The following is a 27706-nucleotide window of genomic DNA, read 5'->3' as shown; positions in this document are numbered from 1 at the left end:
TCGGAGGAAGCAGAGACCTGTTTGAGAGAAGGACTGAAAGGTTGTGGTTCATAACCGAATATAACATCGTGGAAGACAGTAAAAGGCTCTTTGGGGGGCATGGTCTTTATTTCATGAGGGTTTGGTCAATGTTTCCTTTGAGGGATTCAGCCCCAAGTGCACTGTCACACCTAACACCTATATCTCTTTTGTGACATGGCTGCCATTATTGTGTAAGAGGCAGCTCTTCTTGCACATCCGTGGAGCCAGAAGACCATTTCATTAAAGACATGTGAGTGCAGGGGTATAGATAATCCAGATCCCTTATCCTGGTAGACAGGCTGTGGAAGTGCTGAGTCTTCCTTTTCATGCAGTGCCCTTTGGGGGTGGAGTGAGTGGGGAGAAACCAGGAAACCTTGAGTGATATCCACTTAAAAGAGATAGTTACAAAGGAGAAGTGACTAGTTTTATTTGGCACCAGGAGAGAAGGCTCCAGAATCCCTAACCCCCAACATGATGGTATTTGGGGATAAGGTAAGTGGGTTTCCATGAGTTCATGAATCTGGGATCCTCTTGATGGGATTAGTGCCCTTGTAAGAAGAGATAGCAGAGAGTTGCTTCCTCACTCCATCATGTATGGACACAGTGAGATGGCGCCGTCCACAAATCAGGAAGTGAGCCCTCCCCAGGGAAACAAGTTGGCTGGCACATTGGGCTTGGGCTGCCCAGTCTCCAGAACTGTGAGAAATGAATTCCTGTTGTTTCTGCTCCCAGGCTGTGGTGTTATGTTTGTGCAAGCTGATTAAGACAGCATCTCTGATGTGTAAGTGAGCCTTAGAAGGGTAATCTATGAGACTAGCATAGAAGGTTCTATTACTACTTCTAACTAATATCTATTGATCACTATGGTTTGAGTACCACTTCATGTGTACAAATTTATCTGGTTTCACCTTGACCGTCTGAAGTAAGTATTCCATTTTAAAGATTAGAAAAGTGAGTTGCAGAGAGGCCACACTCTAATCCCCAGAGCCTGTGAATGTTACCTTATTCCATAAGCATCTTTGCAGGTGTGATTAAGTTAATGACTTTGAGATGGGGAGATTATTCCAGATTACCTGGGTGGGCCCCCGATGTAATCAGAAAGGTCCTTCTAAGGAGAGGCAAGAAGGCAATGTGATGAAGGCAGCAGAGATTGGTGTGATGTGGCCACAAGCCCAGGTCAGCTGGCAGCTTCTAGAAGATGTAAGAGGCAAGGGATGGATTCTCTCCTGGAGCCTCCAGAAAGAACCAGCTCTGCAGGACCTTGGTTTTATCTCCATAAGACTAATTCCATGCTCTTATCCTCCATAACTGTAGAAGATGAAGTTTATATTGTTTTAAGCTACTAATGTTTTAGGAATTTGTTATGGAGGCAATAGGAGACGGATCCACCAAGGTTACAAAGACGATATGTAGAAGAAACAGGACAATGGGGGAACAATTCTTTTAAACTACTGTTATTATTTCTGCACTATTTTAATAAGTTGAGCTGTGAGATTATCTAGATCTGAGCAGCAGAAAACACCGAGCCCCACAAGAAGACTCCTATAGAATTCAAAGAATGTCTCTTAATGACCCCACACCTTTTGAAAATTCATTATATCCACATTTCTGTGTGTGTGTGAAATGGAAAGAATGAAAGGAAAACATAAAAAAGGAAGCTGTGGCTTTGTCCACATTTATCATTCTGCTTCTGACTATGTGGAAGGAGCAAGATCCTGGGTGGAAAGTTGTGTTTCCGGGGTTGCAGGTGGAGACAAGCGGTGGAGAGGCCTGTGGCTCACAGCATAGGTGCAAGTGGAAGGAAGCCCTCAATGATCAGGAGCGTGGCTAATTGAACAAGACAGATATGGGGCAACACTGCTTCTATCCAGAATCTTGTAGAAGGAGATCACTCCTAACTTAGGGCTCAGTATGGGACTGATGGGGGCCACATGCTCCTTTTTTGACCAATGATCACAAGGCTGTTACCATTTGAGACTCACATCTGATTTCTTGTGGCATCCATGGATTCTGTGTCAACTAGTCTCCTGTTCCCTCTAGGGAACATAACAGCATACCTGAGCATAATGCCTGGAGAAGCAATTAGCTGACCATGAAAACATCCAAGGACAAGTTTCACTCAAGGAATATGTAGCTTGAAATGAAACTAGGAAATGGTAGAGATATTTTGAGCAGGAAATATGATTCTAGCTCTCCTCTAGACTTTTATGTATTCAGCCTCATCAAGACCAAGTTCATGGGTATGTGACCTGTGTGGTTGCACAGGGCCCTGTACTTAGAAGGGTTTACTGTTCTATTGATGTCATCTTGAAATTCTTAATTTTTTTTGTTTGTTTTTGACAAAGGGCCTGGCATATTCCTTTTGTGCCAGACTTTGCAAATTACATAGCTGGTGCCTCCTGGTCTGTGTCTTTATTGCAAGTTGGAAAACAGTTACCTGGGGCCTTCCAAGTCATTAGCACCAATAACTGGTCTAATGATATGGACCAATAATATAGTATTAATACAATAATTTCCAAATCTGGCTGCTTCCCTCCATGGGTTGCCACCCCATTGGCCACTACTTCCTGCCACATTTAGTTCTCTTAGTAATCACCTTCAAGTGTGAACATCAACTAATCCCATGTCTCAATGTAGTGAACAGAAATATATAATCAAAAACATTATAATTTTATGATGATGCAACAGACAACTGGAATAGCTGGTCAACCATGAGAGGTTTGACCATCTGCCTATCATCTCAAAGTTTCCAGAGCAGGTTGGAATGGATGCACTGGCTAAATCTGGGAAAATCTACCAGTGCCTGGGTCTGGGGTAGAGGAAAGTAGGAAGGTTGTAGGGGAAAGTTTGATCTCCTCCCTGGATGCATCTTTTCTTGTCAGGTCATGCATATTTTGGGATTTGAAAGAACCATATGAAGAAAACTAGAGAAGGTGTATGGTCATTGGAAGACTTTTTCCAGGCCACATCTTCCTTTTTTTTCTCTTGGCTCCCAATGGTTTAGACTCTTGGCTTTGTACCTGAAGGCTGGTAAATTCTTAATGAGTAACTTGAGACCTTCATGAAAGACTCTCATGAAAACCCATATGATAGAATCACTGGGAAGTATCTCAGGCTCTAAATTTGGACACATCTAGCCACCTATTTGAGTTTCTTCTTCCTAGAATCACGCCAGAGTCACCCACTCCATGCAGGGAAGATGATCCAACACCATGCCTGGCTCTGTGTGCATGATTTGTGTCATGTAATAAGGGCCTTTGGGATCCACCAGTATAACCCCAAACAACAAATATAGGTTTGGAAAATTTCGTGTGAGAGCAGGCACATGGAGAAAAAGCTTACACCTTGGTAAAACTCAAGCACTCCTCCAAGTATAGGGCAATATTTCTGTCTCTTTAAAGCCAAATAGTTCCTTCACTAGCTCCACCCAATCTGAGCTTCCTGCCTCAGAGGTTTAAAGGGTGAAACACATTTTCCTCACAGTGAAAGCAAAAGCAGCAGCTCAAACAGATTCTTTGGAGAACAATGGGGAACTCAGCTCCTTCAAAAGAAGGTGAGCCTGGCCTGAGAGCAATGGAGCCATGAGGGGCAGCAGGAAATAGGGGTGTGCATGGGTGTGGGTTCTGCTCCTAGAAGGGAGCAGGTACTGTACCAGCAGCCCAGCAATGAGGATGCTGCCACAGGAGTCTCAGTAGAAGGTAGGGTGGGGCTAAGGAAAGAGAATGGCCTATGTCCACATGTCTCCTATTTAACAGGACAAACTTGCTGAACAGCATATCTTCCATCAGTTGCTGTCATGACAGAGTGAGTGGTGCCTGACACCCCATCTATTTCCCTTAGTGGGAAACTAGTGTCCTCAAGGCAGGTCTTTAGAGCTGGAAGGCAATTTAGAGACCAGTCTGTCCCAATCCCTCTCTTTTCCTGAAAGAAAATCTGAATCCCAGATGGTGTGTGTGTGGTTTTATGAAATTCCCCGGGATACCCAGGTCACAAATGGGACAAGAAGTCTAGAATTCAGCTGGCTGTGTCCTTTCCAACATGTAAGAGAGAAATGGTGTGATCGACAGTGTAACAGAGGAGGTAAGGAAGGGGTGCCATGGGGAGAGAATGAACTATTCTGTAGAAAACAAATGTGTGTGAAGCCCTTTGGTTGCCTTCCCTAATTCCAGGGTTGCTACCAGTTCATGTTTCTGGACGGAGAGTGATCTACCTCTCCTGGCCTCCCATGATCTATTTCTGATCCAATGTAAAGAGAAATGTAGAATCAAGGGCCTGAGAAGGAACCAAGAAGAGACCAGAGTGTGCAAGGGTTATGCATGAGGGTACGGTAGACATAATTTGCATTGGATCCCTTCTCTGCCCAAAGCCCATAAGCGCAGTGACCTTGGGCAACTTTCTCAGCATTTCTGAGCCACATCAATCTCCTCATTTCAAAAATTAGAGTGGGGGCGCCTATCTGGCTCAGTGGGAAGAGCATGGGACTCTTGATCTCAGGGTTGTGAGTTTGAGCCTCATGCTGGGTGTAGAGATTAAATATATACATACATACATACATACACTTTAAACATTAGAATACTAAAAACTATTAATTTAGTAGAATACTAAAAATTTTATCACTTCATCAGTAATCATTTACATATGTATGTCTGGAAGATAAAGGTCATTAAAATATACCATAATCAGAGTTCAAAAAGCAATTAGAATTTTAAAAAAATTACCAGGTGTAGTCCAATTCCCAGATCGTCTCCTAGAATTTAAAACTGAAATCAGCTCCAAATACGGTTCATAAATTTCGATTCTTTCATATCTCTTAAGTTTAATTTGATAAGTTTTCACCTTCCAGTTTCTTTTTGTAAAATGTTTTTGGTTAAGAAATGGTTGGTCCTTTTTCCAAGAGAATTGACAGTGTACTTTTTGCTCATTAAATTCTCAAGACGTCATATGACATGTTCTTCCAGTTTCCATGTTTTGTATAAGTTTAAATTTAAGGAGAGGCTTGATCATATGAAGGCTTGCCTGGTTATTTGGGTGGCAATATTTCATAGGTGCAGTTGTAAACGTCCATGAGAAGGCACCTTATATATTCTTCTGTCTCTTTCTGTAATGTAGCAGACAGTAATGATAGCCTAGACTAACTTTGTTTCATTAAAGGTGGCAAATCATAATATTATAATTCTATCATTCTTTCTTCATTGATTGGATGGCATAATCCTTTAAAAAGAAAGTTCCCCTGAATCATACTTTCATTTCCATAAGGTGTAGTTAATAAGACAAAAGGAATGCTTGATTCTTTTTTGTCCATGTTCAGACCGATGACTTCATTTCCTAGCATACCCCAAAGAGAACACTTCACTTCTTTCGGAATGTTGGTATTGTTATGAATTCATGAACTTCAACATATTTGATAAATTTTAATCCATTGAAATTATTATTCTCATTGATACTCAAATTACCCCATCTCTGTCCATCTTGCCTCTTCAAGTTGGCCCTGTAGTCCTTTCGGTAAGATCCAAACATTTTTTTTTTAATTTTTTTTAACACTTATTTATTTTTGAGACAGAGAGAGACCGAGCATGAACAAGGGAGGCTCAGAGAGAGGGAGACACAGGATCTGAAACAGGGTCCAGGCTCTGAGCTGTCAGCACAGAGCCCGACGTGGGGCTCGAACTCACGAACTGTGAGATCATGACCTAAGCCGAAGTCAGCTGCTTAACCAACTGAGCCACCCAGGCTCCCCTCAAACATTTGTTTTGAAAGTGATCTCTGCACCCAATGTGGGGCTAGAACTCATGAACGTGGGATCAAGAGATGCATGCTGTATTGACAGAGCTAGCCAGGCATCCCACGGTCTGAATAGTTTTTGATAGAATCCTCGATTACTAGTATGACTAGATAGTCTAGGATCCACTTGCATGTTTCTTGGCCCAGATCTGGAATCGGTACGTTCTCCTAAGATTCTTAATGTTTGGTGGGAAATGGCATTTGAAGGGCACAGTATGGGCACTAAGAGTGTTCATTGCCACTGGGCTTGTCCTTGGGCTTCAAAACTACACATGTGCACAAAAAGCTAAGAATAGGACAGGATTCCTGAAAACAATTTAAGATTTTCTTGACGTTTTTTCCCCCTATTTGGCCTTACACTCTATCCCATTAGGACAATAGCCAATGAAGCAACTGCATTTTCAAGTTTCTTGGACCAATTCTTTGTGTGGTTTGTCTATTACACCAAATACTATGTATTGCATTTGCTTTTGATTTTTACTAGTTATCTGAAAATATAGTTTTTGTTGTATAATTATGTAAGCTATTTACAGATGTTCCTCACTATCCACAAGCAGAATGTTCCTATGAAATCTTTTATGAAACAAAATGACATAAAGGAGAGAAGCAATTACCATCAATGTACATGGAAAAAGGGTGCGCATTCCCAGATCTCCCCCAAATAACCTCCCTTATGTGTTTCTGATACTTTTAGACACAACTTGTTAACAGATGCACAAATTCAATTGAGAGAAAGCCCACGTGCTCATCTGGCTCACAGTTCTGGTGGATGGATGGTGAACCCCTGTGTGAGGTTCCCGGGGAAGGTGATTGGCAGCTGGCGTGGACAACGGCCCACTCGGCCTCTCTGTTAGCTCAACTGGCTGTGAAACAAATGCGGAACGCTGTATTCGTGTTCAGCTTTTTTTTTGTACAAATGAAAAATCCTCTTTGAATTTATGTCAGCCAGCAACAGCAGGTACACATGTAGGTCTTTCATAAAGGAAAAGAGCTGTGGTTCGAACTCTCAAAAAGAAGGAAGTACACGCTTTCAAGACAAATCTATGAAATCGAAGTATATTCAAAGCAGTTTCCAACTTCTAACCTGTCCCCCACCTTATTCCTCCCATCCTTCTGTCAGTAACTTCTTTGGTGACAGTTCAGATGATCTGCCATTGCTTTTTCATGTGCATGAAATATATGTTGTACTTTGTACCTACAGTTCATGTTCCTCCCCACTAGAGAAATGACAGTAAAGTAAATATTATTTTCTTCACTTTGCCTTTTTTTTTTTTTTTTTTTTTTTGCTTTATGAAATATCCTGGAGAACTCTCCATCCCGGCATAGAGAGGTATTTCTTATTCCTTTCTACAGTTGGATAATACATCGCTGTGTGTATGTACCTTGGTTCATTCAATCAGCCCCCTACTAGTGGGCATTTGGTAGATTCTTGGTCTTTAATTATTACAAATAGTGACACAGAGAATAAATATATGCCAATATTTTCCTGTGTTTTTCTCAGTGTAGCTCTGGGACATAAGGAAGGGGAACTTCTTCCTCTACCCTTCAAGGTCTTCCAGCTGTACTAAGAGTTACATTCACTTGAGGCAGATTAACAAGAGAAAAAAAAAAGCAGTGTGCACAGATGCTCAGTAATGAAACTAAAACCAAGAGAAATGACCAAGGCAGGCAGTTTTTATAGTTTTTAGACAAAGAGACGATGGATCTGTGAGGGATTGACAAGACAAGGAAAACTTAACTTTGGGACCATCTGTTAGGGAGGAATTCTAAAGAGACTTTGGGCTGGGGTAGTAAATTAGTAGAAAGTAGTGGGCTGTTTATACAGTCTTCTTGGCTCTAAATCTCCCATCCCTGGTCATGAGAGTGTCTCTTTACCTCCTGGGACAGGAAGGGCACCTTTTACATGGGAGATTTGTTTCCTGCTTGCAGGGGGACAGAAGAGGGTCTTAGCAATCTTCCCACACAGGCTGTATCTTATGTTACTTTTGTATGAAATGGTCAGTATGCCAACATTGCACGTTTAGGGGTGACCTGCCCTTGACCACTACAGGCATAAATCCTAAAATTGGGACTCACAATCCAAGAATAAATGTATATGTAATTTGTATGATATTGCTAATTTCTCCCCTGTAGGTTTTAGACTGTTTTTCAATTTCATTAGCCGTGGAGAAGAGAACCTGTTTCCTCTAAACCTTTACCGACTGATTATAGCAGCAAATTTTTGCACTTTTGCCAAATCTGTAAGTGGAGAAATAGTATCTCAGTGTAATTTTAATTTGTTATATTTAGTTTTTTTATTTTCCTATGTTCAATTTATTTTTCTCTACTTTAAGTGAGTGTTCATATATTTTTACATAGTTGAGGAGCATTGACATTTCTTTTTTTTCTTTCAACGGTTTATTCATGTATCTTGCTCCATTTTCTATCGAGCTATTGGACATTTGTCTCTGTACCTTTAGGTATTCTTTGTATAAGAGGAGAATTAACCCTCTTTGATATAGTCTCACATTCGTATTTTAATTGTCCGTGGTGTTCGTTGTCTCCCACTGTCTTTTAGATGTTTATGTAGTCAGATGTATGAATCCTTTTCCTTACAATCTTTCAAATCTTAGAAAGAGTTGCCCCGCCCCTAGGTTACAAAGGATATGTCTGAGTTTCTTCCAGTATTTATGTGGATTGATTTTTATTGTTTATATTTCTAATGTATTTAGCATGTGAATGGCATGAAGACGTGGATGCAGTTTTGTCTTTTTCTGTGTGGTTTTGTAGTTATCCAAATGCTGGTTATTAGTCCATCTGTCTCCCCATTGCTGTGAGATGCTGCCTTATGGAAGATAAATGTAACACGATACAATTGAACTGGATACTCATGAATATAGTCGACCAATTTGGTCTATTTCTGAATTGTCCGTTTTTGTTTTCTGATCTGTCTCTGTTTACACACACGTCCTATTGCCTTAAGTATAGGGGCTAAAATATTTTACTATCTGGTAGAGCTGGCCCTCCCTCATCGTTCTTCTCTTTTTTGACTGTACAGGCTAATTTCCTTTCTTCATTCATCCAAATGAAATTTATAGTCAACTATTTAGCTGCAGAGAAAAAATTGGTGACAAATTTTTTAAAATTTATATTTCTATAAAATCACATTAAAGAAGTATCTATTAAAACAGTGTTGAATTTGGGCAAACGTCTGTTCTGCATCAAGGTATTTTTCTTCTTAAATCTACTAAATGGAATGTGTTTTAAGAATCCATTTTCTCATATTGAACCACCCTAGTATTTCTGAAATAAATCACCTTTAATTGTGGGGTATTACTTTTTAGGGTCTGACAATTTATTTGGGATTTTGGCATTAGTATTCGCAAATGAGACATGTCTGTAGCTTTATTTATTGGTGAAATCTTTGTTGGCTTTTGGGATCAATATCATACTTATGTCATAGAAAGAACTGGAAAGATTTCCTTCTGTTTTAAGTCATCAGGAATAGTTTAAGAAAGGTTAAGTGAGATCCCCATGAAACCATGTGGACCTGGTACTCTTTTGTAGGGGAACTGTTTAACTACTTTGTTGTTTTTCCATGGTGATTGAATTGTCTCATCTTTCTGTCTTTATGGGACCAACATGGATAGTAGACTACTGCAGGATTTCAGGGAGGAACACATAGGTCATAGGAGCGAGGTGATGGTTTCCATTTACCTTCTTTGACTCTTTTTCTTCTCCTTCCTTTGCTTTACACCACAGAGACTCCTGGTAGTGAAATGGCTGACCCTCAGGACAACACTCTGAGGATTATTCTGGTGGGGAAAACTGGAAGTGGGAAGAGCGCAACGGCCAACACCATCCTGGGGAGTAGAGTCTTTGAGTCTAGAGTTGCTTCCCATGGTGTCTTCTCCAGGTGTCAAAAAGCATCCAAGGAATGGAAGGGGAGGAAACTTGTTGTTGTTGACACCCCAGGGCTCTTTGACAACAAGGAGATGCTGGATACCACATGTGGCGAATTCAGCCGGTGTGTCCTCTACTCCTGTCCTGGGCCCCACGCCATCGTCTTGGTCCTCCAGGTGGGCCGCTACACGGATGAAGAGCAGAAGACCGTGGCATTGATCAAGGCTGCCTTTGGGAAGCCAGCCTTGAAGCACATGATCGTGTTGTTCACTCGCAAAGATAACTTGGAGGAGAAGAGCCTGAGTGACTTCTTGGCACATTCAGATGTGAAGCTAAGAAACATCATCAGCGAGTGTGGGAACCGCTACTGTGCCTTCAACAACAGAGCCTCAGAGGCCGAGAAGGAAGCTCAAGTGCAGGAGCTGGTGGAGCTGATAGAGAAGATGGTGCAGAGCAACGGAGGGGCTTACTTTACCAATGCCATTTACGAGGACACGGAGAAGAGGCTGAAGCAACGGGAAGAAGACCTGAAGAAGATCTACACCGATCAATTAAATAATGAAATTAAACTAGTAGAAAAGGAATATGCTGATAAATCACAGGAAGAACGGGAGGAAAAAATAAAATGGCTAAAGATGAAGTATGCTGAACAAATAAAAAACATCAGGAAAGAAGCTGAGATGGGATTATTTAGAGATGGTTCAAATGGGATTATGAGGGTGCTTTCACAAATATGGCATATGTTCTGGTAGTAAAGACCATTTCATTTTTTCTTTTGAATTTACGATGATTTGCCATAGTGGTAGATTGTAGTTTCCATAGATAGCTGTGACAGTAGCTTCTACTCATTCTTCCTATAACCTGACCCTGTTACTCCTGCCACTGAGTTGTGGGGCCTGTGTCCTCTACCTTGGAACTGGGCAGATCTGGGACCATTTCAATTAATAGCAGATGGTTGAAGCAACACCTTGTGACTCTAAGGTTACATGTGGACAATGCTTCCTTGCCCTGTTGGGGTTCTTGCCCTTGGAACTTGACTGTCATGTTGTGAGGAAGCCCAGGCTGCCTCTTGAGAGGCCCCCATGCAGAGGGCCTGAAGTCACTGGCCCACTTCCCAGCTCACCTTTCATTTATGACTCAGACCAACTTGCCCGCCATGCAAGTGAGGCAACACAGAAGCGGGCCCTCCGGCTGCCCCGCCATCTCAGACGAAGTTGCAGAAAGCAAAGATGATTCATTCCCGCTGAGTCCTGCCCAAATTGCAGCTTTATGAGAACAAATAAATGATAGCTTTTGTTTTTAACCACTGAGCTTCAGAATGGTTTGTTATGCAGCGAGAACTAACCAGAATGAAACCTCTTCCCAGCTCTCAGTCCCCACCGCTCCCTCCCTTGCCACCTGTCCCTCTTCACACAAAGTTGGCATAATCAGGCAATGGCATATAGAGTTCAAAGACTCAGGAAAATTCAAATCAGAAATCCTGCACATGTTAAGTGTCTGAACCACTGGTCACATGCGTCGTTGCACCGCATGGCCACAAGTAGTATGTTAGGGAGGTATCGGGTTTCTCTGGAAAGATTGTTCTGTGGTTCATGAAGATCTGAAAGTCACAGGATTCTCTTATTGTGTTTCTCTCTTTTCTTTTTTAGGGACCATCCTAACTTAAAATGTCTCCACTTGTATCTGAAAAATCCCATCTGGGCCACATAGTCTTCATTTGCCTCTGCAGAATCACACTTCACCCTAGCTCTTTGCCCCCTGAGGCTGATCTAGTTGCACTACATTGGTGGGATCTCTTGCTCTCTGACTTCTGCCTGGCTGGCCAATGGGAAGTCCAAGTCATAGGCCCTGTGGAAGTAGAAAAGCAAGGCTGGGGTGTCCATTCCCCCACCTCTATCTCTGCAGGGCCATCTCTGACTAACTGCAACCCTACGCCAAAGGTCACAGCTCCTCTCTTGGTGGCCTTTCTACCCAACTCTTTTTCTGCATTCCAGTCTTTGTTCACCCCTTCAGGTGGGACTCAATTTTCTTATGAATACTATCAACGTCCCTGTGGTTTCCAAATTCCCTGTGTCCACAGTGTGTAAGAGGCCCCTTCTCTAAACTTTCTCCAAGTACCTAATGAGAGCAGACTATCTTTTTCCTGTGAGAATCTGATTGAAAAATCTTATGGTACCCAGTTCTCTTTCAGAGCATCTTTATTGTTGTTGATGGTTTTTCATTCCCTCTAGTGCTCGTTTCCTGACACCAGAAAAATCTCTCCTTACCCTTCCCTGCTGTGACATTTGCAGTAAGTAGATGAAAGGTTCTGTCTTGCTAAAATAATAGAGAAACTTCAAAGTTAGATGGGTGACTCTCAGTCACTCACAAGGATTGCAGCCATCCCAAATCCAAATTATTAGAATTTTTATTTGTCCTTTGTTTTGTCTGTGAACATGACTGAGAGTATTTACCATATCAGTGACTTTTCGGGAGACGGATTAGAGATTAAGTCTGGAAAATTTAAGATTCTAAATACCCGCTCATTTTAAGATTCATCATAAGTATTCAGAATGCAGTAAAAACACGGAAGAAAAAATCCTCTCATGAGAAAACATGTGTCAAATGACAAAGTGAGACCAAAGTACTCTCTGCCATCATGCACTTCTTATGTTCAAAACTACTTCCTTGTAAGTGACTCTAGTATGATTAGAGAGCAAAGTATTCGCACCCTGTCCTTTTTCATTTCAGAACCGTTTAAAAGATATTTTCCCCCAGAGATATGTAGAAGCATTCTTAATACAATTAACCTGTGTTCAGGCCACTTGAATGTGCAGCTTATGTAAGCTGATTTCTTTTCTCCCAACCTTAGATTCCATTTCAGAAGGTAAGAGATAACCAGAGAAAAAACGAGTAAATCAAATAAATCATTATCTCTTCACTTGACAATCGAAATATTGCTCACTCACTTCTCTTACCGTATTTTATATTCCAGTTTTCTCTGAATGTGGTTCTATTTCAGTGGTGAAGACTGTGGAATTTCCAGCGTTTAATGTGTGCATGATCTCTGTTGTTGAAATATGTGATAGTCACGACTCATGATGGGGAATTTACACTAGGATTTATAGAGGAAGAACTGAGGAAAGATTTAGGGTATGAAGTCTACTGTGAAGGATGTGTAGGATGTGTCCATGTGGGTGATGGGTACAATGGTCATGCTTATATTTAGAAACAGGAAAGTTCAGGGTGACAGGTAAGATTTTCAGGGGAAGGATCGATTCAGGGGCAATAGCGTTCAGTTAGGTTTGTGACAAGTTCAATATCAAATGTCAAAGTTAGGGTCCAATGTAAATGACCTGTATTAACTTGAAATCTGGGTCAGAAAGCTATATGAAAGGTTCGGGGTAACATAAATATCTCCCTTAATATCAGTTGAATGTTTACTAATTGCCAATACCCCGCAGTCCAAAGCTATATGCTAGAAGATCCATATAGGATGTCCAAAGGAAGAAGCAAGAACCAGTTTTGTGCGGTTTAGTCCTTCAACTAATTTGATAGATATTTGAAGGGGTCAAGAGGAAAGGACCTTTTCTGTTAGGTTTTAGCATTTAAGTAATCTCTACACCCAACATGGGGCTCCAACTCATGACCATGAGATCAAGGGTCGCATGTTCTTCCAAATGATCCAGCCAGGCATCCCAAGAGGAAAGGACTTTTTAAACGAGAACATTTAATTTATAGGGACAATGACAAATTAGTATTGGTCAATTCTTGGAGTTCATCTGCGGCAGAATCGTCTCCCCAGGGCAGAAGGTGGCCCAGGTGTAACCGTGTGACTATGTAAGGGAGGCCCCACAGGGAGTCGTCTCTGCGTGCCATGTCCAGAGAGATGGAGGTTCTCTCTCTCCTGAAACCTAGTGAGGCGGCCTCTGGAGTTTGATACTGCCAGACGGGTGTGGGCGGTGTACATTAAGAGACTTGTTGTGTGTCCTTCGGAGTTTGGCTCTGCTGCCTGGTGGTCATGGGATACATGAAGGCTGTTGCTTTGCTCTGTGGAGGGAGCAGCGTACACATGGTGGTGGAGGTCTTGGACGCAGTCAGAACTTTCACTAACAGGGGGGCAAAAGTATGTGTTCTTCATATATGAAATGGGGCCACATGGGAGGGAGGCACCCAAAGCCAGTTTGAAGGGGACTTGCCCAGGGGCCCAGCAGGGATCCCAGCAGCTTGTATGTGCATCAGAGTTCTGGAAGTCCGGCACTAGGAACAGACGTTGAAGCAAGTGATGGGAGAGGAGAGAGTGGCCTTCTGTTGGGCTTATGATTTCAGATTCCCAGAGGAGACGCTGAAGGCTATTAACAGTGTTCCATGGGGAAAAGAGCCACTAAGAATGCTGCCACTGTCCCCCCACCAGGGCCAGACTACACTTGACTCATCTTCAGTGTTTCTGCCTCTTCTCCTCCAGCCCATGAAGAATCAGAGCCAAGGCAAGGGCAGGAGGAGAATGGCAGCGTGGGGGGAGCTCTAAGCAGCCCTGTCTACACTGCAGGTTCTTCTCTGGGAGCAGGCACATGCCAGGGATGCCAGGGACAGTAGAAGATTTACCCTTCAGTAATATTTTTTTAAAGTTTTTGTAAATATATATATATGTATATACATATATATATAGCTAACTTGACAATTTATTGTCAATAAATTGTCAAGTTAGCTAACATACAGTGTATACAGTGTCCTCTTGGTTTTGGGGGCAGATTCCTATGATTTGTCACTTACATACAGCATCCAGTCCTCATCCCAACAAGTGCCCTCCTCAAACCCATCACGCATTTTCCCCAACCCCCCACCCCCCCATCAACCCTCAGTTCGTTCTCTGTATTTAAGAGTCTCTTATGGTTTGCCTCCCTCTCTGGTTGAAATTATTTCTTCCCTTCCCTTCCCCCATGGTCTTTTGTTAAGTTTCCTAAGCTCCACATATGAGAGAAAACATATGGCATCTTTCTTTCTCTGACTGACTTATTTCACTTAGCATAATACCCTCCAGTTCCATCCATGTTGTTGTAAAACGCAGGATTTCATTCTTTCTCATTGCCAAGTAGTATTCCATTGTATATATAAATCACATCTTTACCCATTCTTCTGTTGATGGACATTTGGGCTCTTTCCATAATTTGGCTATTGTTGAAAGTGCTACTATAAATATTGGGGTACATGTTCCCCTGTGAATCAGCCCTCCTGTATCCTTTGGATAAATTCTTAGTAGTGCTATTGCTGGGTTGTAGGGATGTTCCATTTTAATTTTGGGGGGAACCTCCATAATGTTTTCCAGAGCGGCTGCACCAGTTTGCATTCCCACCAACAGTCAAGAGAGTTACCGTTTCTCCACATCCTCGCCAACATCTTTTGTTTCCTGAGTTGTTAATTTTAGCCACTCTGGCCGGTGTAAGGTGGCATCTCCATGTGGTTTTGATTTGTATTTCCCTGATGATGAGTGACGTTGAACATCTTTTCATGTGTCTGTTGGCCATTTGGATGTCTTTTTTGGAAAAGTGTCTATTCATGTTGTCTGCCCATTTCTTCACTGGGTTATTTGTTTTTTGGGTGTTGAGGTTGGTAAGTTCTTTATAGATTTTGGATACTAACCCTTTATTTGGTATGTCACTTTTAAATATCTTCTCCCATTGCATTGGTTGCCTTTTTGTTTTGTTGATTGTTTCCTTTGCAGTGCAGAAGGTTTTTATCTTGATGAGGTCCCAAGAGTTCATTTTTTCTTTTATTTCCCTTGCCTTTGGAGACGGGTCGAGCAAGAAATTGCTGGGGCTCAGGTCAAAGAGGTTATGGCCTGTTTTCTCCTCTAGGGTTTTAATGGTTTTCTCTCTCACATTTATGTCTTTCATCAATTTTGAGTTTAATTTTGTGTATGGTGTAAGAAAGTAGTCTGTTGCTTCATTATTGGTATATAGAAAGGCAACTGATTTCTGTACATTGGTTTCGTATCCTGTGACTGTGCTGAATTCATGTATCAGTTCTAGCAGCTTTTTGGTGGAGTCTTTCAGGTTTTCCATGTAGAGTATCATGTCATCTGCGGAAAGTGAAAGTTTGACTTCTTCGCCAATTTGGGTCCATTTTATTTCATTTTGTTGTCTGTTTGCTGAGGCTAGGCCTTCCAATATGATGTTAAACAACAGCCATGAGAGTGGACATCCCTGCCATGTTCCTGATGTTGGGGGAAAGCTCTTACTTTGTTTCCACGAGGATGGTATTAGCTGTGGGCTTTTAATATATGGCTCTTATGAAGTTAAGGTAGGTTCCTTCTATCCCGACTTTCTTGAGGGCTTTTATTAAGAAAGGATGCTATATTTTGTCAAATGCTTTTTCTGCATCTATTGACAGGATCATATGGTTCTTATCCTTTCTTCTGTCACATTAATTGATTTGAGAATATTGAACCAGCCATGCAGCCCAGAAATGAATCCCACTTAATCGTGGTGAATAATTCTTTTGAGATGCTGTTGAATTTTATCTGCTAGTATTTTGTTGGGAATTTTTGCATTTATGTTAATCAGGGATATTGGTCTGTAATTCTCCTTTTTAGGGGGTCTGAGTCTGGTTTGGGAATCAAGGTAATGGTAGCTTCACAGAATGAGTCCGGAAGCTTTCTTCCATGTCTATTTTTTGGAACAGCTTGAGAAGGATAAGGATTAACTCTGTTTTAAATGTCTGGTAGAATTCCCCTAGGAAGCCATGTGGCCCAGGACTCTTATCTGTTGTTAGATTTGATAACTGATTCAATTTCTTCACTGGTTATGGGTGTGTTCAACTTTTCTATTTCTTCCTGTTTGAGTTTTGGTAGGGTGTGGGTGTCTAGAAATTTGTCCATTTCCTCCAGGCTGCCCAGTTTGTTGGCATGTAATTTTTCATAGTATTCCCTGATAATTGTATTTCTGTGATGTTAGTTGTGTTCTGTCCACTTTTATTTGTGATTTTTATCTATTTGGGTCCTCTCTCTTTTCTTTTTGAGAAGCCCGACTAGGGGTTTATCAATTTTCTTTGTTTTTTTCCAGAAAAGAAAAAACTAGCTATTAGATTCATTGATCTGTTCTACTGTATTTTTTTTTTTTTTTTTGGCAGGGGGGGTTCTACATTTTTTATTTCTGCTCTAATCTTTATTATTTCTCTTCTGCTGTTCTGCTGGGTTTGGTGTTTCTTTGCTGTTCTGCTTCTACTTCCTTTAGGTGTGCTATTAGATTTTGTATTTGGGATTTTTCTTATTTCTTGAGATAGGCCTGGATTGCAATGTATTTTCCTCTTAGAACTGCCTTTGCGGCATCCCAAAGGATTCGGACTGTCATGTTTTCATTTTCACTTGCTTTCATATACGTTTTAATTTCTTCTTTAATTGCCTGGTTGACCCATTCATTCATTAGTAGGATGTTCTTTAGTCTCCATGCATTTGGAGGCTTTCCAAATTTTTTCTTGTGGTTGACTTCAAGTTTCATAGCATTGTTGTCTGAAAATATGCACGGTATGATCTCGGTTCTTTTATTTTTGTTGAGGGCTGTTTTGTGACGTAGGATGTGATCTATTTTGGAGAATGTTCCATGTGCACTCGAAAAGAATTCTGCTGCTTTTGGATGAAAAGTTCTGGATATATCTGTCAAGTCCATCTGGTCCACTGTATCATTCAAAGCCATTGTTTCTTCATTGATTTTTTTTTTGCCCAGACGATCTGTCCATTGTTGTAAGTGGAGAATTAAAGTTTCCTCCAATTACAGAATTTCTATCGATAAGATCACTTATGTTTGTGATTAACTGATTTATGTATTTGGGTGCAATCAAGTTGGGAGCATAAACATTTACAATTGTTAGCTCTTCTTGATGTATAGACCCTGTAATTATGATATATTGCCCTTCTTCAGGTCTTGTTGCAGCCTTTAGATTAATATCTAGTTCGTGTGATATAAGTATGGCTACCCCAGCTTTCTTTTGACTTCCAGTAGTATGATAGATGGTTCTCCATCCCCTCACTTTCAATCTGAATGTGTCCTCAGGTCTAAAATGGACTTCTTGTAGCAGCATATAGATGGATCTTGGTTTTTTTTTTTATCCATTCTGATATGTTATGTGTTTGTTTGGGGCATTTAGTCCATTTACCTTCAGAGTGATTATTGAAAGATATGGATTTAGTGTCATTGTGTTACCTGTAGGTTTCATGCTTGTGGTGATGTCTCTGGTCCTTTGTAGTCTTTGCAGCATTCCACTCACAGAGTCCCCCTAAGGATCTCTTGCAGAAATTGTTTAGTGTTCATGAATTCCTTCAGGTTTTGTTTGTCTGGGATAACCTTTATCTTTCCTTCTATCCTGAATGACAGCTTTGCTGGATAAAGGATTCTTGGCTGCATATTTTTCCTATTCAGCACATTGAATATTTCCTGCCACTCCCTTCTTGCCTGCCAAGTTTCAGTGGATAGGTCTGCTACTACCCTTATGTGTCTACTCTTGTAAGTTAAGGCCCCTTTGTCCTTGGATGCTTTCAGAATTTTCTCCTTATGTTTGTATTTTGCTAGTTTCACTATGATATTCTGTGGAGAAGATCTATTCTTGTTAAATCTGAAAGGAGTTCTCTTTGTCTCCTGGATTTGGATGTCCATTTCCTTCCCCAGATAAGGGAAGTTCACAGCTATAATTTGTTCAAGTAACACCTTCTTCCCTTTTTCTCTCTCTTTTCTTCTTCTTCTTCTGGAACTCTTATGAATATTATTATGTTTCATTGAATCTTCTCATTGTCTATTTCTCCCCTCAGGGTCTAGTATGTTCTTATCTCTCTTTTTCTTGGCTTCATCATTTTCCATAATTTTATCTTCTATTTCACTTAATCTACCCTTTGCCTCCTTCATCCTTGCTGTCACTGCATCTAGTTTATTTTGCACCTCATTACAGCATTTCTTAATTCGTTGTGACTATTTCTTAGTTCCTTGATCTCTGTGGGAATAGATCCTCGTCTGTCTTCTATGCTTCTTTCAAGCCCACTAATATGACTATTATTCTAAATTCTTGCTCAGTTATGTTGCTTATATCTGTTTTGAGCAATTCTCTAGGTGTCATTTCCTCCTGGAATTTCTTTTGAGGAGAATTCTTCCGTTTCATCATTTTGCCTAGTTTTCTGTCCCTTATGTATAGCTTCTTATGGGTCTTGCTCCTGTGAGGACTATTATATTAAAACAGGTGGTCATAATGTTGTCCAGGGCCTGGCCCTTCAAGAGGTATTTTTGGAGTGTGCTTTGTGCTCTTTGTTGTTGAGACTCTGATTACTTTATCTCCCTATTCGTGGTGGTGGTTTCGACCTTCCACCAGGAGTGCTTTGATTTGTTTGTTGAAGTATGCCTGGAAAAAAAAAATTTTAATGGGGGTGGTGGTGGAGGAGGCCTTATATCATACAAAGAGAGAAATGACAGGGGCAGGGAAAAGGAAAAGAAAAAAAAATTGACCAGAGATCAGAGAAACTTTATGGCTTACTCCATAGAGAGAGATAGAGAGGAAAATAAAGGAGATACAGAAGAGGCATAAAGAGAATAGATTAAAAATGTCTGCTTAAACAAACCAACAACCAGAATAACCAACCTAGAGAAGGGAAGAAATAAGAGGAAGAAGAAGAAGAAGAACGATGAAAGATGAAAGAAGAAGAGAAGAAGAAGAAGAAGAAGAAGAAGAAGAAGAAGAAGAAGAAATATATATATGTGTGTGTGTGTATATATATATATATATATATATATATATATATATACATAAAATAAAAATTGACCAAGAATCAAATCAGAGAATGCAAAACTACTGGACCAATACCTGATGGTGCCTTGTAACCAGTGCCTGTGCTGGTCTGGAGGAGGGACTGTCTGGTTCAGTCAGTGTTGAGTCTTGCTCTGTTAGACACACAGTTACCAGGTGCAGAGGGGCATGCTTTGGTGTGAGCAGGTCCACCTCCACTGTGGATCCATTGTCTGTTCCCTGAAGCCCCACCTTGTTGGTGATGGGGAGTAAAATGGTGACACCCCAGTCTCTCCTCCCCAGACCAGGCATCCTAGACCACTCTGTTCAGGTCGTCCTCACAGTGCCAAAGGAGCACGAGTGGGCAGTCTGTTCTGCTTCAGGATCCTGGGTCTCCCAGGCAGTCGGCTGGGATTCAAACCCCAATGTCTTAAAGGATCCTGCTCCACGTGCCCCAGTTCTGGCGTACTGTCACTCCAGGGTATGGTCACAAAGGGCCTCTGGGTGGTGGGGGGTCCTGCAGTGTCCTTTGTCCTTGGAATGGCTATTTGCCTTCTTCCCACAGCACTCAGGGAGGGGATTGCTCTCTCCAACTGTGCCTGGGAGCGGGCTACAGAGCTCGGGCCGGCTCCCTCCTCCCCAGGTACACAAAGAGGCCGGAGAAAGCCCTGCAGTTAAAAATTGGTTCTTTCTCCATTTTTTTCTGTTCCCCAACCCAAGTTTTTTCTCTTGTCCAAATACAACCTTCCACTTCTGCAACGTCTCTTTCGCTTTCTTTTGTCTTTCTGCAGAAGGGGATCCCTCCCCTCCGTTCCTACGCTGCCTTTTTTATCTCTCCCAGTTTGAAATCATGCATCTGTGGCCCATCACATTGTCCCCATGGGCCCCTGAAGATGTTTCTGTCACTCTGTAGCCTGGATTCCTGGAATTTCAAGCCTTCTTGCCTCAATACTTCTGTGTTTGAGGGACGAGGGAACTTCAGATTCCCTTACTTCTCTGCCATGTTAACTCCTTCTGAAATTTTTTCAAGTGTTTATTTATTTGTGTGAGAGAGAGAGCATGAGCAGAGTCGGGGCAGAGAGAGAGGGAGACACAGAATCTGAAGCAGTCTCCAGGCTCCAAACTGTCAGCATACAGCCCAACGTGGGGCTCAAACCCTTGGACCTCGAGATCATGACCTGAGCTGAAGTCAGATGCTCAGCTGAGTGAGTCACCCAGGCGCCCCACCCCTCAGTGAAATTGAGAGTGTGATTATTACACTAGATGATTTGAGTACATGAATGTGACCAATAGTGATTGGAGAGGTTTTTTGCTTAAGGCAGAACCTGTGTAAGTTTTCCTTCAGGTGGCACGGATGGAGCCATTTTGAAGGGCCGATGGGAGGAAAGAATAAGTGTCTTCTCTCCCTGTCCTTGTGACATCCCTCTTATTTAATCACATAGTTGCACACAGGAGGACTTTGATGGAGAGGAGATTCCAGTAGAGAAGAACCCCAAGATCTTGCCGATCCTAATTCCTGTAACTGAGGTGTGTGTTTCCTATGAGTGTATCACTGGGAATCCAGGTGACAGGCACTTTGCTCATGCAGAGAACTGACAGGAAGTTCCCACATCCCACCAGGGAGGGACATTTATGTGTAAATCACAGAGAATCTAGAGATTCAGAGAGGTGGAGTAGGGCCTCCAATATCTCAGGTGGGTCAGGGTCCCTCTGGGCCCTGGGCCTTACTTATTCAAGGTCAATCAGACCCAAGACTTGACCAGCTAAAAATCTGTGCCAAGGAGTGTCCACATCCTTGTGTCCGAGGAGAGGACAGGCGGTCAAGAGCACAGCAGCGAATGGACATGATCTTTACATCTGTGTGGGTGATTTTGCTGGCAAGCTTGTGGCGTGGCTGGGGCTAAATTTCTGAGTACACTTAGAGGCCACAACTTGGCCTTTTGAGAATGAATTTCATTTTTGAAAGACTGAATCTGTCTTTCAAGATTGGGGTTGAGTGACCAAAGCATGCTAGTGTTTGGAAGCAAAAAGAATCTACACTTTAGAGACTTGTCTTCCATTGTCGCCTTTAACTCTGAAGAGGACTCTGCTGAGGGAGGTTTAGAGACGTTGCGAGTGATGAGCCCTGAAGATGCATGTTCCAGAGGCAGCGATCATTTGCCAAAGTGCTGTGCACATAGTCCATGAACAACAACCCAGAGTGCATTTGTAATCATTTGTGAATGTGGATGTAAGGTTGCATAATTTCTGGTATGTTTTTAAAACAGTGGTCTATCTATGTTTATTTTATTTTATTTATTTATTTTCGGCCTCGTCTATGTTTATGAACAAAAATACAAAATGGAATATCTGAGGCAATTGTTCTGAAGTTCTTTCTTCCTGTTAAGAAGTATCTTGATTATCTGAAATTCTTCCTAAGGTGGACTGCATTCTCTGGGGTTTGGGATCAACAATTACCATGTTGCAGAAGGTGGCATTGATGGTAAGAAAACCTTCTTCTTAAGGACCTGAAGCTCTGAATCTAGGTCGGGCCACTCAAATGTTCACATGAGGAACAGTTTGCTGTGCATATTGTGCAGAGCACATAAATGGTGCCTAAGGGACAGGGGCAGGTGAGCGGTGCATGAAGAACTTTTTTGGCTGACGGGTACATTCGCTATCTTGCTTGTTATGATGGTTTCACTGGTGTATACATACTTTAATTATGTTGAAAATGTTTGTATTTTCTATTTTAAATTGGACTGTCTTTGTATTAATGAATTTTCAGAGTTCTTGACACATTCTATTCTTTGCCAGATGTGTATCAAGTATATACACAAGTTCTTTCTTTATCTGATATGTGACTCACAAAAATTTTCTCCCAGTTTGTAGATTGCTCTCTCTGCCTCTTCCTGCTCACGGTATCTCTCCCTCTTTCTCTCTCTCAAAATAAATGATTAACTTTGAAAAATCATGTAAATCTACTACAACTGATCACGCTAATTGCATCCAATTGTACCAAAATGCTGCAGGCTTCCACTGCAGGGCTGGGTAGGGGGCATGGACCTTGCACCTCAGCCTTGTGTGCTGTGAGGTGCTCACAACCCTTTGTCACCGGAAGACAAAAACAGAAGGAGATGCAGCAGGAAATGATTGTGGTGAAGACAAGAAAGAAGTGTGGCTGTGCACCGGTAAACTGACAACAACCGTGCTTGTTCTTGTGAGAAAGTTCTGGGATCTGGGCCAATGTTGTTTGTAGACTACAGACTTTCTGGGAACTGAGCTGTGAGGTGCATAGGAATCATCCTTTCTTCTCTTTACTATGTCATTTCTAATAAAGTGTTACAGATATTTTTAAATTCATGAGAGGGAGGACATGGGTTGAAAAAAAGTGTCAAATTATAAAACAGAGACAAGAAATGCATAAAGAAGCAGACATTGTCAAAAGGCAAACTGCAAAACCTTTGAGGCTTTGAGCTCCAAAAGATGCAGAAATAGACTCCATCTGTGGATGAGAAAAGATACAAATTCATATCGTAACGGGGCACGGACACAGGTAGGATGACAGCTTGTAGCCAGTTTTAGATGATTGTAAATCATGTTGGGGCGCCCGGTGGCTCAGTGCGTTAGATGTCTTGATTTTAAATTTAAACTCTTGATTTTGGCCCAGGTGATGATCTGATGGGTTGTGAGTTCAAGCCCTGTGTTGGGCTCTGCACCCTACAACCTGGAGACTGTTTGAGATTCTTTCTCTCCCTCTCTCTGCCCCTTCCTGCTCATGCTCTCTTTCTCTCTCTCTGAAAATAAATGAATAAACTTAAAAAAAATCATGTAAATCTACCATGACGGATTATCCTAAATGCATCCAATTGTACTAAAGTGCTGCAATTTTTCAGCTTTATTGAATTTTAATTTACATAAAATAAAATTCATCTCCTTTCAGTAGATTTAATCATCAATTGAAAAATATATCCAATAAGTCTTGATATTTCCCACTAGCCTATATATGTGTATGTTGTCATAACATATATTCATTTTATTTTATCTTTTATCTTTTGATCCCTTCCCAGGTTTCACCAATCCCCTCAACCTGGGAACCATCAACCTGTTCTCTGTAACTATGAGCTTGTCTTGTTTTTTTCTTTTTTACATTCCATATATAAGGGAGATGGTGGAGTACTTGTTTTTCTCTGTCTGACTTATTTCACTGAGCATAATTCCCTTGACATCCATCCATGCTGTTGCAAATGGCAAGATTTGGGTTTTTTTTAATGGATGACTAATATCCAATTGTGTATATATGCCATGATTTCTCGGTCCATTTATCCATCACTGGACACTTAGATTGTTTCCATATCCTGGCTATTGTAGATAATGCTGCAATAAACATGGGAATGCAGATAACTTTTCCAGTTAGTGTTTTTTCCTTGGGATAAATACCCAGAAGTGGCATTACTGAATCATATGATCATTTTTTAAAAAAAGTTTTTAATAAAATTTTTAATACTTATTTACTTTTGAGTCAGAGAGAGACAGAGCTAGAGCAGGGGTTTGGTAGAGAAAGAGAGAGACACAGAATCCCAAGCAGGCTCCAGGCTCTGAGATGTCAGCACAGAACCTGATTTGGTGCTCGAACTTATGAACTGTGAGTTCATGACCTGAGGTGAAGTTGGATGCTCAACTGACGGAGCCACGCAGGAGCCCCTCATTTTTTTAAGAGAGAGATAGAAAGGGAGAGGGACAGAGGGAGAGAGATTAAGAGAGAGAGGGAGAGAGAGAGAATCTTAAGGAGACTCCATGCTCAGCGTGTAGCCTATGTGGGACTCAATCCCACGACTCTGGGATCATGACCAGAGCGAATATCAAGAGTCCAACACTCAATCAATTGAGCCACCCAGGTACTCTTTTTCTTTCATTTTTTTTAGTATCAAGGGATTTTATAATAACTTTGGAGAAATGTCAGTAATTTATGACTATAATTCTGTAATGTCTTATTTTAGAATATAAAAACTTCACTGGATTCTAGGCTAAGCTTTTAAACTTTAAAGTTAAATTATATTGTTCTCTCTCATGTCACAACCCCTGACAGGATGGTTGCACACACGAAATAGAAAAAGACACTTGGTCTTTCCACACAGATCGCTTTTGTACCCTTTTGTAGCCTTTTGTACCCCTTTGTACCCTTTTGTACCCTACAAGGATGAGTTGGCTTGTGTAACCTGCCTAGCTGGCTTCTTAATGGGAGAAGAAAAGTTCCATTCTGAATATAAATGGGGGAAGGGAATCTCCTACTGAGATGCCCCAAAGACAGATTTTGTGTTACTTGCTGCATTGCTCTTATGAGGAATAGCTACCAGCAGCAGCAGCAGCTCAGAATTCTCTTTGTAAACTACAATATTTTGTTTCCTCTTCTGTGGGCTACTTAGGTACAAAAAGTAATAGTAAGAAGCTCCAGGAAATCCTGGAAAGTACTTGGGCATTCCCCAAGTATTGCAAGAGAACTTCAGGCTTCCTATAGACTTTGAATAGGTTTCTCCAAAAGGGTCTTCTATAGAGTTCCTGGGAATGCAGCCGTCACTTATGGGAGGGGACCCTGGGGCAACAGAGGAGGGTTGTGTGTGAGGGGAAATGGGAGGCTGTAGAGAGGAAGCAGTGGGATTACCTCCTAATGCTGTGGCTTTTGTTTCCTGATGTCCCAGGGCTTAGAAACCAAGATGGCAGAGATTCACAGTTGAGACTCATCTTAGTGGGTAAGATCGGAGCAGGGAAAAGTGCCATGGGCAACAGCACCCTTGGAGAGAAAGTGTTTCCTTCTAGCACTGCCACAACATATGCCACCAAGACCTGTAAGAAAGGGAGCAGCAGATGGCAGGTAAGAGAAATTGAGTCGTGGATACACCAGGCATTTTTGACACCGAGGCACAGGATGCTGACACCTGCAAAGAGTTTACTCGCTACATCTTCCTGATCTCCCCAGGACCTCACACCCTGCCCCTGATGGGACAGCTGGTCCCGTACATGCAGGAAGAGCACAACGCCATGGAAAAGATCCAGTAAATATTTGGACTCAGAGCTAGGAGATACATGATTCTCTTATTCACCCGGAAAGATGACTTGGATGGCATCAATTTCCATGATCACTTAGAGGAAGCACCCGAAGGCATCTGAGGGCTGGAGGGCTAGTTCCGTGATCACTACTGCGTGTACAAGAATGGTGCGACAGGAGCTGAGCAGGAGGCCCAGAGAAGCCAGCTCCTGGCCCTGGTCTAGCGCATTGTGGCGTAGAATGAAGGACGATGCTACACTAAGAAGATGTACCAAAAGGCCAAAGAGGAGATTCAGAAACAAATCCAAGAGATGCAAGAATTTTATGGAGCACAGCTAGAGAGACAGAGAGTGCAGGTAAGAGAGGAGTTTGGAGAAAAAATCAGGAAGCTGGAGGATAAACTGGAGCGGCAGAAATGAAAGGAACAAATGGAGAGAATTGGCAGGGAAAGAGGCTTTCTATGCCCTAAAGCAGCAGAACGCCAGATATGAAGGTGAGACTCATTGCAGGAACCTTGAATTGATCATGGAAGCACTGCAGATAGTTTTTCCTGTTTTCTCTCACCTGTTTATGTAAGATTTACCTGAATGAAAAGATCTCCCTATTTCCTGCATATTTCCCGCTGGCCCTGCCCACTGTCTGCCACCCCCCACCCAGCCCCCGCACCCCTGAACTCATTCACCAACCTTGGAGCACTCTCGCTTCTGTCTCTCAGACTCTCAGGACTAAGGGGTATAATCAGATTCAGTGTTGGAGATTGGTAGATGTTTGATTGACTTAACAGGGGAGGGACGAATTCTCAATTTGTGGAACTCCAGAGTAGAAGGTATAAAGGTGGCCCCAAACTTTGTCTATTTATCCCGAGAAAAATCTGGTTTCTTTCTAGATTGGTGGATCTTCTCCCTCTGTTGCTTCTACTCACTTATTTTTCCTTTAGGACACAGTGATCACCTTCCCCCTATGATTTGTTAGAAAGATTTGTTCTTCGTGTTGGGTAATCTATCGGTGGAGATGTTTATAGAATTCTTTCCAGATGAATGGACATTTATGTAGTAAGAGTTTTACAGAAGCATTCAAATTGTTCCTTATCAGCTGCCTACTGAAGGACAAAGAGTTTTTTGGAAAATAGACCTCTAAGAACTCAACTAAGTGAAATGCCAGAAAGAGCAGTTGAAAGACGGAGATTCAACACAGAAGAGAACAACTGTTTGCTGTATTCAGATGTATGATAGCAACTCTTTGACTGACCTCAATGCAATATATTTGTGAATAACCAGTTCTCTTCTTTTCATGTGAAACTAACTGTTGCCACTTCACCTCCATCACCTCAGACTTTCATTACTTACACCGCCTCGCAGTTGAATTGTTTGCTTGTTATTAAAATAAAAATCTTCTCTTCTCTCATATTTCTATAAGATTGGAGTCCACTTTTTCTTGGAAATAACTTTCCTGTTTTTTTATTACTTAATTTAAAATTAGTTAATTATTTACTTTGAGAGTAAGAGAGAGAGAGAGCATGAACAGGGGAGAGGCAGAGAGAGAAAGAATCCCAAGCAGACTCCACACATCAGTGCAGAACCCGATGCAGGGCTCAAACCTATGAACTGTGAGATCATGACCTGAGCCGAAACCAAGAGTCAGATGCTCAATGGACTGAGCCACTCGGGTGACCCCCTTTGTTATTTCTTCTAAGAACACTGAGTTTTACTTTTTGGTAAAAGTTCGAGATGATTTTGGAGCTAGTTTTGGTTTATCCTCAGCACATCTCTCCTCCTTTTCCTTGGAAATTCCCAGCCAAATTCTCAACCCCCTGCCAGTTAAACACTGCTTTTTCCTTGGATTCATTAATTATTCACTGATAGATATTATGTGTAACCAAGGCTTCAGAGACCTTTCTGGTTTTCCTGGAACAAAAATTGTCTTTAATATATGTATAACAATAAGAGGTGTCTCTACCCCTTTTCTACTTTTCTCCTGGGTACTTTTCACATTATCCATTCTAAGGTTTCCCAAAGCACATTTCCATGTTCTACCAAGAAGTCCTGGTGTAGACTGAACTTTTAATTAATCTCAAGCATTAGAGAAGCACAACACCAAGAAGCTCACAATCCTTTTAGAAATAGTCACTTAGGAGAAGGGGCCAAGATGGCAGAGTTTTGGAAGTTTTCTGCTTCTGTCATCCCGGAAGTTCAACTAGATCAGCACCAAAGCATTTTTACACCTAGAAAATGTATCTGAGGATTAACACAACAATCT

At 41.6% G+C, this 27706-nt stretch overlaps 1 protein-coding gene and 1 pseudogene across 5 annotated transcripts; both read left to right on the top strand.

The window, feature by feature from the left end:
• The first annotated feature begins 275 nt into the window (after positions 1-275).
• Positions 276-11675, top strand: LOC122212989 (GTPase IMAP family member 7-like). Of its 5 annotated transcripts, XM_042927046.1 has the most exons (3): positions 3523-3574; positions 4008-4101; positions 9544-11673. In XM_042927046.1, the coding sequence occupies exon 3, from the start codon at positions 9561-9563 to the stop codon at positions 10434-10436; it is 876 nt and encodes a 291-aa protein (XP_042782980.1). In that variant the 5' UTR covers positions 3523-3574; positions 4008-4101; positions 9544-9560; the 3' UTR covers positions 10437-11673. The 5 variants fall into 5 exon arrangements, with proteins under 5 accessions (XP_042782979.1, XP_042782978.1, XP_042782980.1 ...); XM_042927045.1 differs by lacking the exons at positions 3523-3574; positions 4008-4101 and adding an exon at positions 276-513; XM_042927044.1 differs by lacking the exon at positions 4008-4101 and having other exon boundaries at positions 3482-3574.
• A 13397-nt stretch (positions 11676-25072) lies between these two features.
• On the top strand, positions 25073-26086 carry LOC122213244 (annotated as a pseudogene).
• The last annotated feature ends 1620 nt before the right edge of the window (positions 26087-27706 follow it).

Source organism: Panthera leo, chromosome A2 (assembly GCF_018350215.1).
Source record: "Panthera leo isolate Ple1 chromosome A2, P.leo_Ple1_pat1.1, whole genome shotgun sequence".
Taxonomy (NCBI): domain Eukaryota; kingdom Metazoa; phylum Chordata; class Mammalia; order Carnivora; family Felidae; genus Panthera; species Panthera leo.
This window is presented reverse-complemented; position numbering and strand designations above follow the sequence as displayed.

Bases quoted from the DNA above. Each gene is read 5' to 3' on its own strand.
- LOC122212989 (XM_042927042.1), top strand. From the start codon at position 3,966: ATGGTGTGTGTGTGGTTTTATGAAATTCCCCGGGATACCCAGGTCACA. The intron at 4,102-9,543 runs GTAAGGAAGGGG...TTTACACCACAG, and splicing joins TCGACAGTGTAACAGAGGAG to AGACTCCTGGTAGTGAAATG.